General features: G+C 44.5%; 1 protein-coding gene and 1 long non-coding RNA gene across 2 annotated transcripts; both read left to right on the top strand.

The window, feature by feature from the left end:
* The first annotated feature begins 398 nt into the window (after positions 1-398).
* LOC139783305 (uncharacterized) lies at positions 399-5,431 on the top strand. The gene has a single exon (XM_071722450.1). It carries the CDS (start codon positions 1,600-1,602, stop codon positions 2,683-2,685), a length of 1,086 nt encoding a protein of 361 aa, XP_071578551.1. The 5' UTR covers positions 399-1,599; the 3' UTR covers positions 2,686-5,431.
* A 6,420-nt stretch (positions 5,432-11,851) lies between these two features.
* On the top strand, positions 11,852-14,958 carry LOC139783298 (uncharacterized). The gene is made up of 2 exons (XR_011721201.1): positions 11,852-14,620; positions 14,683-14,958. It is a non-coding gene; the product is annotated as an uncharacterized lncRNA (long non-coding RNA).
* Positions 14,959-15,203: the final 245 nt, after the last annotated feature.

Below are 15,203 nucleotides of genomic sequence, written 5' to 3'. Positions count from 1 at the left end.
ATATATACGCAATGCGAATTCTCAATCCTTAGAAGATTTGTACGTAAACACACATCCAGTAGTATCCGGTGAGAAGCGAGAGGCGCCTCAGTAGGTAAACAATATATGTTCTAACCCACCGCGGGGGTATCGGGTTACACAAGGGTATCGGATTTCGCGGGGGGAGGGGTGGGGGGTACCGCGGGGGAGGTGGTCGGGGGGGTTTCCGCGGGGGGGGGGTACCGCGTTTTCGGGCGCCGCGAGGAGGGGGAGGGGGAACTGCGTTGTTTGCCGCGCCGCGGGCGGGGGAGGGGGGAACCGCGTTTCCGGCGCCGCGGGGGAGGGGTCCGCGGGGTGAGGGGACCCGCGTTCGCGTTTTCGGGCGCCGCCGTGGAGGGGTCCGCGGGGTGAGGAGACCCGCGTTCGCGTTTTCGCCGCGCCGCGGGATGAGGGACAACCGCGTTCGCGTTTTCGCCGCGCCGCGGGGAGGGGTGGCCGCGTTTTCGCCGCGCCGCGGAGTCCGCGTGCAATGGCCGCGTCGGTCCGCGTGACGTCACACGGCACGCTCCCGCTCGCGTTATCTCCCCCTCGTAGATGTTCTCTCGCGCCCCCGTCCCCCGTTCGCGCGCGTCTTCTCGTTAGCGCGGTCTCTCTCTCCCTCGCGCGTTCTCGCTCACGATCGCATATCTTTTCTTCGCCAACGATATTTAATTGTTTAGATCTTAATATTTAATTCGTATAATTTATACGAGACAGATGAGAAAACGTTTAATGATCGCGCGACGAATGCGGCACGCGCATTCTTATCGAGAGTTACCGCTCTGTAATTCTAAACCGCTGACGGTGGACAAGGGAACGGTAGACAGAAGGAAAGATAATTTTAGATACAATGATATGCATTTTAATATACATTTATTTCTCATATGCGAATCTTGCAAATAGCGCCAATGTACGGCTGCTGCATGGTGACCACCACCACATATATGTTAAATGTGATATCTTTGTCAAGAACATTCGTGATGAGATCACCTCATCGGGCAATAGCATCAAATATGATTTTTTTTCAAGAGCATACGTGTTTCGCGATGATTTCATCGAACACGTGTAAAACTGCAAATTTTGCAATTTTGCTTACGTCAATGGAGCGTTATTGTTTTCAAGAACATGTCGCGACGTGTCTCGCAATGATTTTATCGAACACGTGCAAAACTGCAAATTTTGCAATTTCGCATAAGTCAACGGCGCGTTATTGTTTTCAAGAACATGTCGCAACGTGTCTCGCCATGATTTCATCGAACACGTGCAAAACTGCAAATTTTGCAAATTGCACCGATGTACGGCTGCTGCATTGATACAGATCAAATCACCGAAAGTCAATGGCGCGATATCGTTTTCAAGAACATACATGTCTCGCAATGATTTCATCGCACACGTGTAAAACTGCAAATCGCGCATTTTTTTCGGAAGGTGCAAATGTACGGATACAGAGATGAAATTTGATATGATAAAAAAGCAAACGATGCATCATTAGTAGAATATAAAAGGACGAATCTGGGTGATACGCTCAGTAGTCGAGGACTGGAAGTCGCGAGTACAAGAAATTGTGTCAGAAAGAGGAACATGGAGCAAGAGTTGTTGGACCAATCCACCCTTTTAAATTCGAGGGAAGACTTTGCCGCGTGGGAGCAACGATGCGACGAGTTTATCGAATCGTTGGAAGAACAAAGCCGAATTAAACGGCCACGATTATCGATCGGTCTTAAACAGTCGTTGGTCGCCTGTATCGCACGACTCGAAGGTCTGAAAGACTCGGTACGTCAACGTTTTGTGCATGTGGGTGCAGGATACAGTGCAAGTGAGACAGGACTCAGATGGCGCGAGATAGATACGGCTTTTGAAAGTCGTATACTGACCGGTGTGGTAATAAATTCCAAACACATCGACCCTCATCAATTTCTCAAAGATGCGAGAGACATTGTACTCATTCATGTGCGGAACGTCATGCAACGACATGACAATGTAAAAATAAACACAATGTTTAATGGTGAATTTGTTGCGGGCGACAAACGCGCGAATAAAAGTATCGCAACGAGAAACTATGAACTTTTTCGTGAGTCCGATCTGTGTGAGTGGTACAAGCGACACGTCATCGAGCCTACCCTAACATCGCTGGAGGAATTCCAGGAACGTGATAGCGGATGGGCGTTGTCGCGTATACTTAATTTGACTGTTAACGTAAACAAATACAATCCATTGCACGCGGGGTGTCTTGTGGAAATACCGCGAGAAATTAAAATGAAGAGAGCGGTGATAAACGTGCGATCAATGGACAATGCATGTTTCGCATGGTCAGTGACGGCTGCTCTGAATCCAGCCGAGAGACATGCAGAACGAGAATCGTCGTATCCACATTACGCATTGGTGCTAAATCTTACAGACATTAAGTTTCCAATGACGTTGGATCAAATTAAACGGTTTGAAGGTCACAACAACATCTCCATCAATGTGTACGGTATCGAGAAAAAAAACAAGGAACTTGCAATCCTGCCAATACGGCTCACCGACCAAAAGATGGATAGACATGTAAATCTGCTGTACGTGCGCGACGACAACGTGGGACATTTTGCATGGATCAAGAACCTATCCCGCCTCGTGAGCTCGCAATTGAGCAAGAATACGAACAAAAAATACTTTTGCGGTCGGTGAGTATACATCCTAATAAATAATAAAAAATAATTTTTACATAAAAGATATATAAAAAAATTTCATTATTTACAGATGTCTGCACTATTTCTACACGAGCGAGAAATTGGAAGCCCACACCGTCGACTGTCGGGAGATGAACGACTGCGCGATCAAGTTACCGAGCGATAACGACAAGTGGTTGGCTTTCAAGAATCACGGCAGGAAGGAACGAGTTCCGTTTATAGTATACGCCGACCTTGAATGTACCCTGGAGAAGATGGAAGCGGATCCGGAAACGTCCAGGTACACATATCAACATCATCGCGTGTTTAGCATAGGGTACTACGTGCGTTGCTCGTATGACGACTCGCTATCAATGTATCGGTTTCGTCGCGATAAGGATTGCGTCGCGTGGTTCGCCGAGGAGCTAAGACGTTTAGCTCACGACGTAAAGACAATCTTGTCCACTAATATACCCATGGCGGATTTCACGCGAGACGAGTGGGAAAAGTTTAACAGCGCAACGCACTGTCACGTGTGCGAAAAACTGTTCGAGCCAGACGACGTGCGAGTACGCGATCATTGTCATCTAACCGGTCAGTACAGAGGTCCCGCGCATTCAAACTGTAATCTGAACTACAAAGATTCGCACTGCATTCCCATAGTTTTTCATAATTTATCTGGCTACGACGCGCATTTTATTATAACGGAAATAGCAACAGCGTACGAAGGACATGTAGACTTGCTCCCAATCACAAAAGAAAAATACATTTCATTTACGAAAAACGTTAAAAGCACCGAAGATAAAGATAAGAAAACTTGCGTCAAATTGCGATTTATCGATTTGTACAAGTTTCTCACCGCTAGTCTCGACAAATTGGCATCTTATCTCAGCAAGGATAAACTGCGAATATTGCAACGCGAATTTTGTAAAATATCCGCAGAAAATTTTGATTTGCTGACACGAAAAGGCGTATTTCCGTATGAGTACATTGACTGCGTCGAAAAATTGGAGGACTCGTGTTTACCACCGCGCGACTCGTTTTATAGTTCATTGACAGGTGACACCGTATCCGAGAGCGATTACGCGCACGCCGTCAACGTCTGGCAGCGGTTCACCATTCGAACGCTCGGTGACTACAGCGATTTATATCTCAAAACCGATGTCTTGCTGTTGGCCGATATCTTTGAAAATTTTCGCGATAGCTGCGTCGCGAGTTATGGACTCGATCCGGCGTATTATTATACTCTACCAGGTTTTACGTGGGATGCTATGTTGAAGCATACACGTATCAATTTCGAATTGCTCACTGACATTGACATGGTCATGTTTATCGAACGCGGTATACGCGGCGGTTTGAGTCAATGTTCAAACAGATACGCGCTGGCCAACAACAAGTACATGCAGTCGTACGATCCATCGAAACCGTCGTCATATCTGATGTATTTCGACGTAAACAACTTATACGGCTGGGCAATGTGTCAACCATTGCCTTACGCAGATTTTCAATGGGTCGACGACGTAACCGATTTTAATGTTATGGATGTTGCGGTGGATTCCACGATAGGCTACATTCTCGAAGTCGACTTGGAGTATCCGCAACATCTTCACGACGCGCACACTGACCTACCATTCTGTCCAACGCGCGATAAACCACCCGGTAAGCGGCAGGACAAGCTCCTCGCAACATTATACGATAAGAAACGTTATGTAATACATTATCGCAACCTGCAGCAGTGTACTCGTCACGGTCTCCGTGTAGCAAAGATTCACCGCATATTGAAATTCGCGCAATATCCATGGCTTCGCGATTATACATATAAAACTTAATACGAAATTTAGAACATTGGCCAAGAATGATTTCGAGAAAAATTTATACAAATTGATGAACAATGCTGTGTTTGGCAAAACCATGGAGAATGTGCGCAATCACGTTGACGTGCGACTCGTGACTCATTGGGAGGGTAGATACGGCGCGGAGGCAATGATCGCGAAACCAAATTTTCATAGCCGAAGCGTCTTTTCGGAGAATTTAGTAGCAATAGAAATGCGAAAACTCGAGGTGAAGTTCGACAAACCAATCTACGTGGGTATGTGCATTCTCGATATATCCAAGACATGTTTGTACGAATTTCACCACGAGTACATGTTACCATTGTATCACGACAAGTGTAAAGTCACGTACACCGATACTGACAGTCTCATTTATCACATCGAGTGCGACGATGTGTATGACACCATGAAGCGCCACATTATTAGATTTGACACTAGCGATTACGCGATCGATAATGCGTACGGTATCCCACTCGCCAATAAAAAAGTACCGGGCTTAATGAAAGACGAAAATAACGGTGCGATAATGACCGAATTCGTCGGGCTTAGAGCAAAGATGTACGCCTTGCGAGTCGACGGTATGAAAGATACGAAAAAGGCTAAAGGTGTTAAGAGTAACGTCGTAGCCAGGTCGATAACGTTCGACGATTACACGCGATGTCTGCGCGACGAAATTGAAATGACGCGGCAGCAAGCCTGCATAAGATCCAAACAGCACGAGGTATACACCGTGTCCGAAACGAAAATAGCTCTAAGTCCGTACGATGATAAGCGATACATTATACCCGGTTCTACCGAGACGCTGCCATGGGGGCATTATAAAATACCATTGTAAAATACAATTGTAAATACATTTAGATATGTATGAAAATAAATGACTCATTTGTATGTATAATATGTTTTTGTATTGTAATAAATTTTTACAATACATTATTCTTGTGTATCCATGAATTGTGTGAATTATCAAATCCTAACCACTTTACATAAACCTCATCCCCCCTTTTGCGCAAAACTTTTTCAACGAGATACACGTCGGGATTGGCAACGCAATGTAACTCGTATTCGTAGAAGCCGCCGGCGACGGGTTTTCCGCAGGAATCTTCCAACAGGTACGTCACGGGATTAGTTTTCTGCACTTTGATGATTCTAAACACCTCCGTGGTCCAATTTGGCGTGTATCCTTTCTCGAAGATTGTCTTGAATTTACTCACGCGTACCGAGTCGCCCACTTTGAATCGCGCGGGAGCAGCGATCTTTACGTGGCTGTACACCGTTGTTAGGAGCTTGTCGGCGATCGCGGGGGTAACATCGATGGGTCGCATGCCGATAGTTCGATGCTTTCGGGCGTTGTAATCCGATACGAGACCCGGCAGCGAGTCGATCCATTTGTAATTTCCGTTAAGCGTAAACATTTTCCACATATCGTTCTTGAGCGTGCGATTGAATCGTTCGACAACTGATGCCTTCATTACGGAATAGGTCGAATAGTGATTGATATTATGTTTCTTCAAGAGTTTCTGCACGTTTGCGTTGTAAAATTCTTTCCCCTTGTCAGTCTGCAGATTTTTCGGACATCTTCCGCCGTCTCGAATTATTTTTGCTATCGCCGTAGTAACCTCGGTTCCGCTCTTGGCCTTGAGCGGTACGGCCCATGCGTGCTTGCTCAGCACGTCGATAACGGTGAGTATGTAGTAGTAGCCTCTGTTGAATCGCGTGTATGGACGCATCTCGACCACATCCGCCTGCCACAGGTCATCGTATCCGCGCACTATGACGCGTCTTCGCGAAAAATTTCTTCTCGCAGGAGCGTGTAATTCTTCCACCAGCCTCCGTTTCTCAGTTGATTGCTTCTTACTAGCCATGACGCTGACGCGCAACTGACGCAGAGATCAGATGTACGTTCTTATCTATTCGCGATGATTCGCAATTACATCTTGAATCATCTTTTGAAGTTCGTTTAGGGTAATTTGCACGTTATTCTGGAATGCGGCCATCTTTCTCTCGATTTCATCCTGCTGATCTTTCAAAATTTGCACGCTCTGCTGCACGTAACGTTTATTGGCGGCATCGCCATCATCTACAGGCGGCGCTATCCGTCGAATCTTGCGCGATTTCGCGTCAAAGTCGGTGGCGACCATGCAAAGAGCGTTATCGCGCACGTAATTTCTGATTAATCCGCTCCATTGATAGTACGGTTCCGCACCGCCTCTTCCGAGCGATATACCAAACTTGTTGATCGGCATTTCGATGTTGATTGAACGACTCGCCGACGCGCGGTTTAATTTATAATAAGTCCAGCCTCGCGAAGTTCCTCGATAATCGACAGGATCTCGTTATCGTGACCGGTGTGACCCGCTAGGCGCGAAGCTTCAAGCAATCGGAGACGATCTACAAGCTCGTTGGGATCGTCCCAATGAATATAGTCGATCTTGTTGTCGTTTAATGTCATGGCACGCGGTATACCTTTTCCAGCTTTTTTACCCGAAATCGACGATGCAATTATATGGTCGATCTTGTTGCCGTTTAATGTCATGGCACGCGGTATACCTTTTCCAGCTTTTTTACCCGAAATCAACGGTGCGATTATTTGTGTGTACTTGTATCCCCTGTTGCCATTTATTCGAGCGTGAGCATCATAATTGCGTTTATGAGCACTCGTCGTCAACAGAATGCTCTTGTATGTTTGCATATCGTCCTCCGTGTAGATATCGTCATTGGGAAATTTCTTAAAAATCAACTCGTAAAGACCGCGTGTGCCAGCGTATCGTATGCCGTCGATAATTATGTTGTCCGTGTTGTTCACGTCAAAACGTTTATTACCGAGCATCATTCCATCGTTGCTGAAATAAACACCGTATACGGTGTCTATACCGCTTTCTTGATCGCCGCTCAGAACTGCCCCGACGTACTTTTGGCCGAATAGACCAAAGTGATCTCGCAACGTTTCTCGACCCTCAGATGTTTGCAACTGCTGTCGAACGGACGTCACGAGTGAGTCATCCGTGGTTTCGAAAACATCTTCGTTTGCGAGTGATTCGAGCATTGTGGGTTGCACGGAAGGCGCAGAGGTTATCGGTGGTTCATTCAATGGACCTGTCGATCGTTTTGATTTATGCGGTTGTAAAATTTTGGTTATTTCGCTCAAATTAGATGGCACATTTATCGATCGTTTCAACGTAACCAAAGTTGAAGCCATTACAGAGTCGTTAAACGAGACGTTTGGTCGTTTTCGTTTGAACTTTGGCTCTTCGTCTTCCCACGCCGTTTCATTCTCAATCTTTGACACGTCAGATTCTTTGCCAACGGTGTTTTCGGCAATCTGCCTTAGAGGCTCGATGATGGGCTTAAAGTGTCTCTCCAACGCGATATCTTCCTCCATTTTACCAGTTTTCAAGGTGTGATACTTTTTGCGAATCGAATCGCTCGTTTTCGCAATTTGTTTTGCTATCCTCTCGCGCTCTCTAATCTCCTCGCTGCTGTCCATGTTGCGATAACGTTGTTCAATCGGCGCGTCGACAACAACTAACCACGTTTCGGTATCGCAAAGTCGTTAAATCCTTTTCTATATCGACCATTCGAAATCGCGCTGTCCTTGTCTATCACCACGAATCCATACTTTTGTTGCCAACATGTATGACACAATTTACTGAAATCATCGTATGACATATCTGTGTTTACGTGATCGTTGAATACGTGTTTTATATTGGTACCATCCTGTTTAAACAGAATCAATAAATTCGCGTTGTCGCGTATAAGATGCTTCGGTATCTTTGCATACGTCTGACAAAGATAGAAGGAGTCAACGTTCGCGTGCCGGCCCATTGCAAAGTATTCTCTTATCGTATCCTGCTTGTCGCATGCCACGTCATCAAAGATAAAAATAGAATTTGGGAGCGCCTCGCTCGGTGGAATGACGTCACTGTTATTCGAGAACGTAAAGTAGCCAATTTCTTCTATCGGTGTTAGTATATTCTCCAAATATCGGTATTTCGACTGTTGCAACGATTTCGAGTACACATACACGTTCTCGAAACGTACACCGTGCGGACTTCCCAGCAAGCTTATCAAGACGTTTGTCTTGCCGCAATTCGACGGACCGCAGATGATACCACGTATAGAAATCGGTAGCATGTCTCCATGTTTGCGTACCTCTTTCGTTAACTGTATCCTATCGTCAAAGTTTGTCACTTTGATCGTCCGCGATTGTCGTACGAACCGCATTTTACCTCCCCTCCACAACGAATGAAAAACAGTATCGAGAAAGCTGGCCTATTTATAGAGGCGCGTAGAGCTGAGATGCTCAGTCTTTAAAATGTTTTTGCTCGTGTCGGATAACAGCGATATTTACAATTTAACCGCCGAGCAGTTAAAGTATATACCAAAAGTCATTCTACTACGGCAGTTTTATAATTATATTGATTATTTGTGGGATAAGCTTCCCGAACATATCAAGGCAGATTCGGAGGTTCAGCAATACCGTCGCTGTTTAATACATTATAATTTGCCGTGTCAGCAAACGCACATCGACGGTCCGCCGCCGTTGATAAAAAACTGCGGCGAATGCCGCCGAAGATAGGTCGAGGTCTGTTGAATCGCGCGATAAACGCGCTTCCGATCGAATTACATATCCTCGGCTATCAATTTTGCGGTCCGGGAACTCATTTAGAAACACGATTGGCAAGAGGTGATCGGGGTATTAATCCATTGGACACAGCGTGTCGCGAGCACGACATAGCCTACTCGCGTAGCAGCGATCTCGCAGAACGACACGTGGCAGACAATATACTCGCCGCGAAAGCGCGAAAACGTGTCACCGCGAACGATTCGACTCTCGGAGAGAGAGCTGCAGCTACAGCCGTCTGGGCGGCCATGAAGGCTAAAACGAAACTCGGTATGGGTTTGAAAACGAAGAAAAAGAAGACGAACAAGCGAATACTTCCGATAGCGAAACGCGGTGGTATCCTACCGATCCTGCCGTTATTAGGGGTTCTCGGTTCGTTGGTCGGCGGAGCGGCGGGAGTCGCAAAGGCCGTGAACGATAACAAAGCCGCGCGACGTCAGCTGGAAGAGATGCAACGTCACAATCGCGCCATGGAAGGTCACGGACTTTATCTCGCTCCGTACAAACGCGGACGGGGAGTCTCGAGAAAAAAAAACGTCGAAGAGACGCTAAAAATCCCCAAGGGTGTAACTACCAACGTACAACTGCAACAATTGGCAAAGCGTATGCGCATTCCATATTTTCGAGGTATTTTCATGCGCGACTCGTTACCGATCGGCGGTGTACGTCGAAACGAAAGCGGTATCGTGAATTTGGATAATACTGACGGACCGGGTACTCACTGGGTGGCGTATGCGAAGAGGGGAGATCGTGCCATATATTTCGACAGTTTTGGCAATCTTCGACCGCCGAGAGAATTGGCGCAGTATCTAAAGAACAATGTAATAGAGTACAATCGCACGCCATATCAGCGATACGATCAGAGGAATTGTGGACAACTGTGTCTGCGTTTTCTACAGTCGGCTGACAATCAATTTAAAGACCGGCGTTACGCTGTTTAATCTCAGTATTCATTCAAACATGTCACTGACATTTACGCTCACCGGCAAGAGCAGCATCCTCGCGGTAAGCTACTTTCCCACCGTGGATTTGAGCGATGGCGATTACGAGCTCGGTCTGACAGATTTTGAAACCTATCACACGATACCGAATGTAAATTCGTCGAACAATAAATTCTACTATGACGACGACAAGGAGATTACCATTCCCGAAGGATCGTACGAACTGCGTGATATAGACATGTATCTGAAACGCGCTCTTTTATGGGATCAATCCAATAATGTCTCGATAAACGAAGATGAACCGCACCCATTGATTATTATTCGGGCTAATAACAATACGATGAAGAGCGAGATCAAGTGCGCTTATCGGATAAATTTCACCAAACCGAACAACATTGGATCGCTGCTGGGATTGTCAGCGAATCGCGTGCTGGATTCGCGACAATGGCACGAATCGGATGTTCCGATAAATATCATCAACGTAAACATCATTCGCATAGAGTGTAACGTGACCGCGGGTGCGTACAGCAACGACAAGTACGTGCACACGATACACGAGTTTTCACCGAGTGTGCCTCCAGGATATAAGATATCGGAAACGCCGGCACAGATCATTTACCTTCCGATCATCGTACGGAGCATTTCGGACTTGACGCTTCGCGTCGTGGATCAGGACGGCCGATTGATTGATTTTCGTGGAGAGGAGATCACCGTTAGACTGCATGTACGAAGACGACAGCGATAACGTGAGATGCTCGTACTGAACGAAGCTGAGCAGGTGCAACAGACGAGAAAAAAAATTAGAGAGACAATCCGATCGCCAAAGAAGAAACTCACTGCGTCGAACGTTCAATTTCTGAAATCATTGGGTTTCGTCATACGAAATGGCTAATATCTTAAACATTGGAGGTGAACCGATCTTTGACGACAGCGTCGTCAAAATTGAGACACACACGTACAATCCGTACGCCAACACAACGTTTGGACATAACGATGAGATAAGAATACCCATACAACAGCAGGATTTATACACGTTGCCGTGCGAGAGCTTTCTCTACGTTGAAGGAAGATTGACGATAAAGAAAAGGAATGACGAGTCTCAGGCAACGCTTGCGAATAATTGTGCAGCGTTCATGTTCGATGAGATTCGATACGAGCTCAACGGTGTGGAGATTGATCGCAACAGAAACGTTGGAATAACCAGTACCATTAAGAACTATGTATCGCTATCGTATAATGATTCTCAACTCATGCGGAATGCTGGATGGGACGTTTCATCGAGCATACCGGAAGGATACTTCAACTTTTGCATACCGCTCAAGAGGTTGCTGGGCTTTTGCGAGGATTACAAACGCGTGGTTGTTAACGCTCGTCACGAATTAATTTTGATACGAGCGCGCAGCGACAACAATTGCATTGTAGGAAATCCGGCGACGGAGCCGGAAATTGAATTGTTTAAAGTACAGTGGCGAATGCCTCACGTCACATTAAACGAGATCAATAAGCTATCCATGCTACGGGCCTTGGAAAGCGGGCGATATCTTAGTGTTAGTTTCCGTTCGTGGGATCTGTACGAGTACCCCATGTTGCAGAGCACGACCAAGCATTCGTGGGCCGTCAAAACGGCGACTCAGCTGGAGAAGCCGCGATACGTTATCTTTGCGCTGCAGACCGGGCGCAAGAATATCATGTCTCAAAATGTTAGCGTATTCGATGACTGTAACTTGACCAACGTGAAACTTTATCTAAACTCTGAATTTTATCCGTACGACGACTTGAATCTGGATTTTGGCAAAAATCGATACGCCGTCCTTTTCGATATGTATGCGCGTTTTCGTAAAGCTTATTACGGATACGATTCCAGTGATACGCTTTGCAGCTTGTATACATTCCTGATGGAAGGACCTTTTGTTGTCATCGATTGCTCGCGACAAAACGAATCTGTCAAGAGCGCCACCGTGGATGTGCGAATAGAATTTGACTGCAAAGAGAATGTACCGGCAAATACTACCGCCTATTGTCTCATCTTGCATGATCGCGTAATCGAATACTGTCCATTGTCGAACGTAGTGCGCAAAATCATGTAAATTGCAATATCAGCGGATATTGCGATAAAGATACACTGATGTACCGCGATAAGATACAGATTGCTCCGTCGTTTCGTCATGATCGTACCAACGTTTGTCGATCTGCAAGGCTTCACCGTCGGGATGAAATTTGTCGTAAAGGAGGTGGCGGTTCTGAGAAACGGGACCGTTTTGGCGCATTACATTTTTACATGTCCCATGCCATGGAGTCTCCTCACGAAATCCGACAAATCATGCGCTTCTTGGTTGATTGCAAATCACCATGGACTACGATGGGAGGATGGAAACGTGCATTACAGCATGGCGAAACATTTAATTACATCGGCCGTGCTTGGAGAGGGCGACGAGACGTCGACTCTTGTGTACGTCAAGGGATGCCAGAAACGAGAATGGCTGGTGGATCTACTTGAGAATAATGCTAGAAAAAATCTAAACATTGAGACTTTGGATGCCGATTACGAAGATATCGAATCTTTAAATAATCTAGATGTTACTAATACTATAAGATGTGAAAAACATGTTAAGAATTGCGCATTACAAAATGTATTAAAAATATGTAACTGGTGGTCGCGACACCAGAAATAATTATGATTTTTTTTTAAATAAACTATATATGTATATATAAAATGTTTTATTTCCTTTTCCCACATAGTTTGTAGTATAATATAGATGTTTTAGTTGTTTAAAAGCTATTCAAAAGCTGTTTTAGCTGTTCAAAAGCTGTTTTTAGTTGTTTGATAGTTGTTTGATAGCTGTTTTTAAAACTGTTTTAGTTGTTTTTAGTTGTTTGATAGTTGTTTGATAGTTGTTTTTAGCTGTTGTTGGGGATTCCAACGACTTAGCGTTAAATTTGTATTTTCCGGTACATGTATTTATATAAGTTCCTTGGGAAACGATTCTTGTTCATCACGCGAAGTAAACGTGGTTGTCACAATAATATACATTAGTTGAGAAACGCCGAGAGGCCCGGAACCAATGATACGCGCCCGTATTCGACAATCGCCAATTAGAGCGTTGTACAGCGTTAATCCCCGCCAGAAAACCGTCTTCGAAAAGACACCGACGAGACAGTAGTCCGGACACCTCGCAACTGTACACATAAACGATTACAAGCGAGTCGAGCGAAGTCAAGTCCGAGTTTCAACGGTTCGATCTCTGTGCGCTAAGCCGTTCCGTTCTCTCGCGCTGGAAGCGCATCTCTACGCGAACGCGTCTTCGGTGTCTCGCGCCGTGCGTACAATTCCCATCGAACCGAGAAAATCAGCGCAATTCGCAACCGAAGCGTTGAATAGAGACGATTTCGCGCTATCCGTAGGCAGGATAACTGGTGCCTCCGCACCAAGTGTCTCGGCCTTTCTCAACTCAATTCCGGACAGTTAATAATAAAGGAAAGTTTGTGAAATTAACACCGCTGTACATTCATTTCGCGGGATATAACGGATCGACAATTTTGTCCGTTGCTGGTTTCGTCAGTCGTGCTCGTCAGCAATATCGGTCGCCGAGTGGTGACCTCCATGAGAAAAACAAAGCGGAGCCGCACGTGATATCTCGCGTCTTCTCTGGACGGATCCGGTAGTTCGTTCGGCAGCAATTCAGTGCGCGCCCGAACAGCTGTTTTTAGTTGTTTTTAAAGATGTTTTTAGTTGTTTGATAGTTGTTTGATAGCTGTTTTTAAAGCTGTTTTAGTTGTTTTTAGTTGTTTTTAGTTGTTTGATAGTTGTTTTTAGTTGTTTTTAAAGATGTTTTTAGTTGTTTGATAGTTGTTTGATAGCTGTTTTTAAAGCTGTTTTAGTTGTTTGATAGCTGCTTGATAGTTGTTTTTAGTTGTTTTTAAAGATGTTTTAGTTGTTTGATAGCTGTTTTTAAAGATGTTTTAGTTGTTTGATAGCTGTTTTTAGTTGTTTGATAGGTGTTTTTAGTTGTTTTTAGTTGTTTTTAAAGATGTTTTAGTTGTTTGATAGCTGTTCAATAGCTGTCTTTTTTCTCGCGAGGATTATTTTCGCATAACATAATATGCCACAGATAAATCACGCGCATCCTCGCTTCTCATTATATTCGATAGCGGTTCAGAGTATCCACCCGCGATTGCAAGATGCAACGGTAAGTAGAAGATTATTTTTCATGACAGCTAGTTTTTTTCAATGCCGCAGATAAATCACGTACAACCCTCTCTCTACATTTTTCGTTCCCTATAAATTGAGCTCTGCCTCGGGTCAGAGCACAGTCTCTCTTTGCAAACATACGGCTTATTACATGCATTTTATTACATAACTGCTATATAATGGCTTATATTGAAGATGTGATTCAAATATCTTATCCAACGACTGGGGTGTGTATAACAATTTGCGATTAAATTGCAAATTTGTAAATATTAACTGGTATATAACTTTTACAGATAGTATGGGTTGATAACATACCCATCGTCGAGGTGCGCGTTACAGACATGGTGAGAATTCGAATTCTTCGTGGCCAGGTATGTATACTTCGTATCTTTATATTTTTAACATTTTTTAATTTTATGTAATCTGATTTCAGCGACAGATATATCGTGATGAGGTGAGAATCGATGGCTTCTTGAATTGGAGCATCAAAGGTGGACTCGCTATTTCAGATCGATTGATCGTGAAGCCAACGATCTAATATGGGAGCAGAGCGGCGAGGAAGACATATTCGATTTACAAATTTTGTTCGGAATGCGTATTTACGAGCCGGAAATTTGGTAAAATTATTTCGAAAATACTTCAAATACATTATTTGAAGAAATGTATAACTTCAAAATTTAAAATATAAAATATAAAATAATTTTTAAAATCTGTTTTCCGTTATTTCGCCGATTCCATTCCCTTTAGATAAGCTAGTAATAGTGATGCTTAAATAGGGCAAATAATTTTATAAAAATAGTAAAGAAAGATTATATATGATTCATATAAACATTATAATTTAAATATGTTTAAAAAAGCTTAACATATAATATTATTTATACATTAAATAAGTTTAAATATAATGGAGAATTAATGAACGAGATCACCCGAGTTGGAGCGTGAGAGACCGCGCGA

Source organism: Temnothorax nylanderi, unplaced genomic scaffold (assembly GCF_030848795.1).
Source record: "Temnothorax nylanderi isolate EJ_2023f unplaced genomic scaffold, tnyl_v1.0 TNYL_tig0487_pilon, whole genome shotgun sequence".
NCBI lineage: Eukaryota > Metazoa > Arthropoda > Insecta > Hymenoptera > Formicidae > Temnothorax > Temnothorax nylanderi.
Note: the sequence above shows the minus strand (reverse complement) of the source record. Positions and strands in the feature narration are given on the sequence as shown.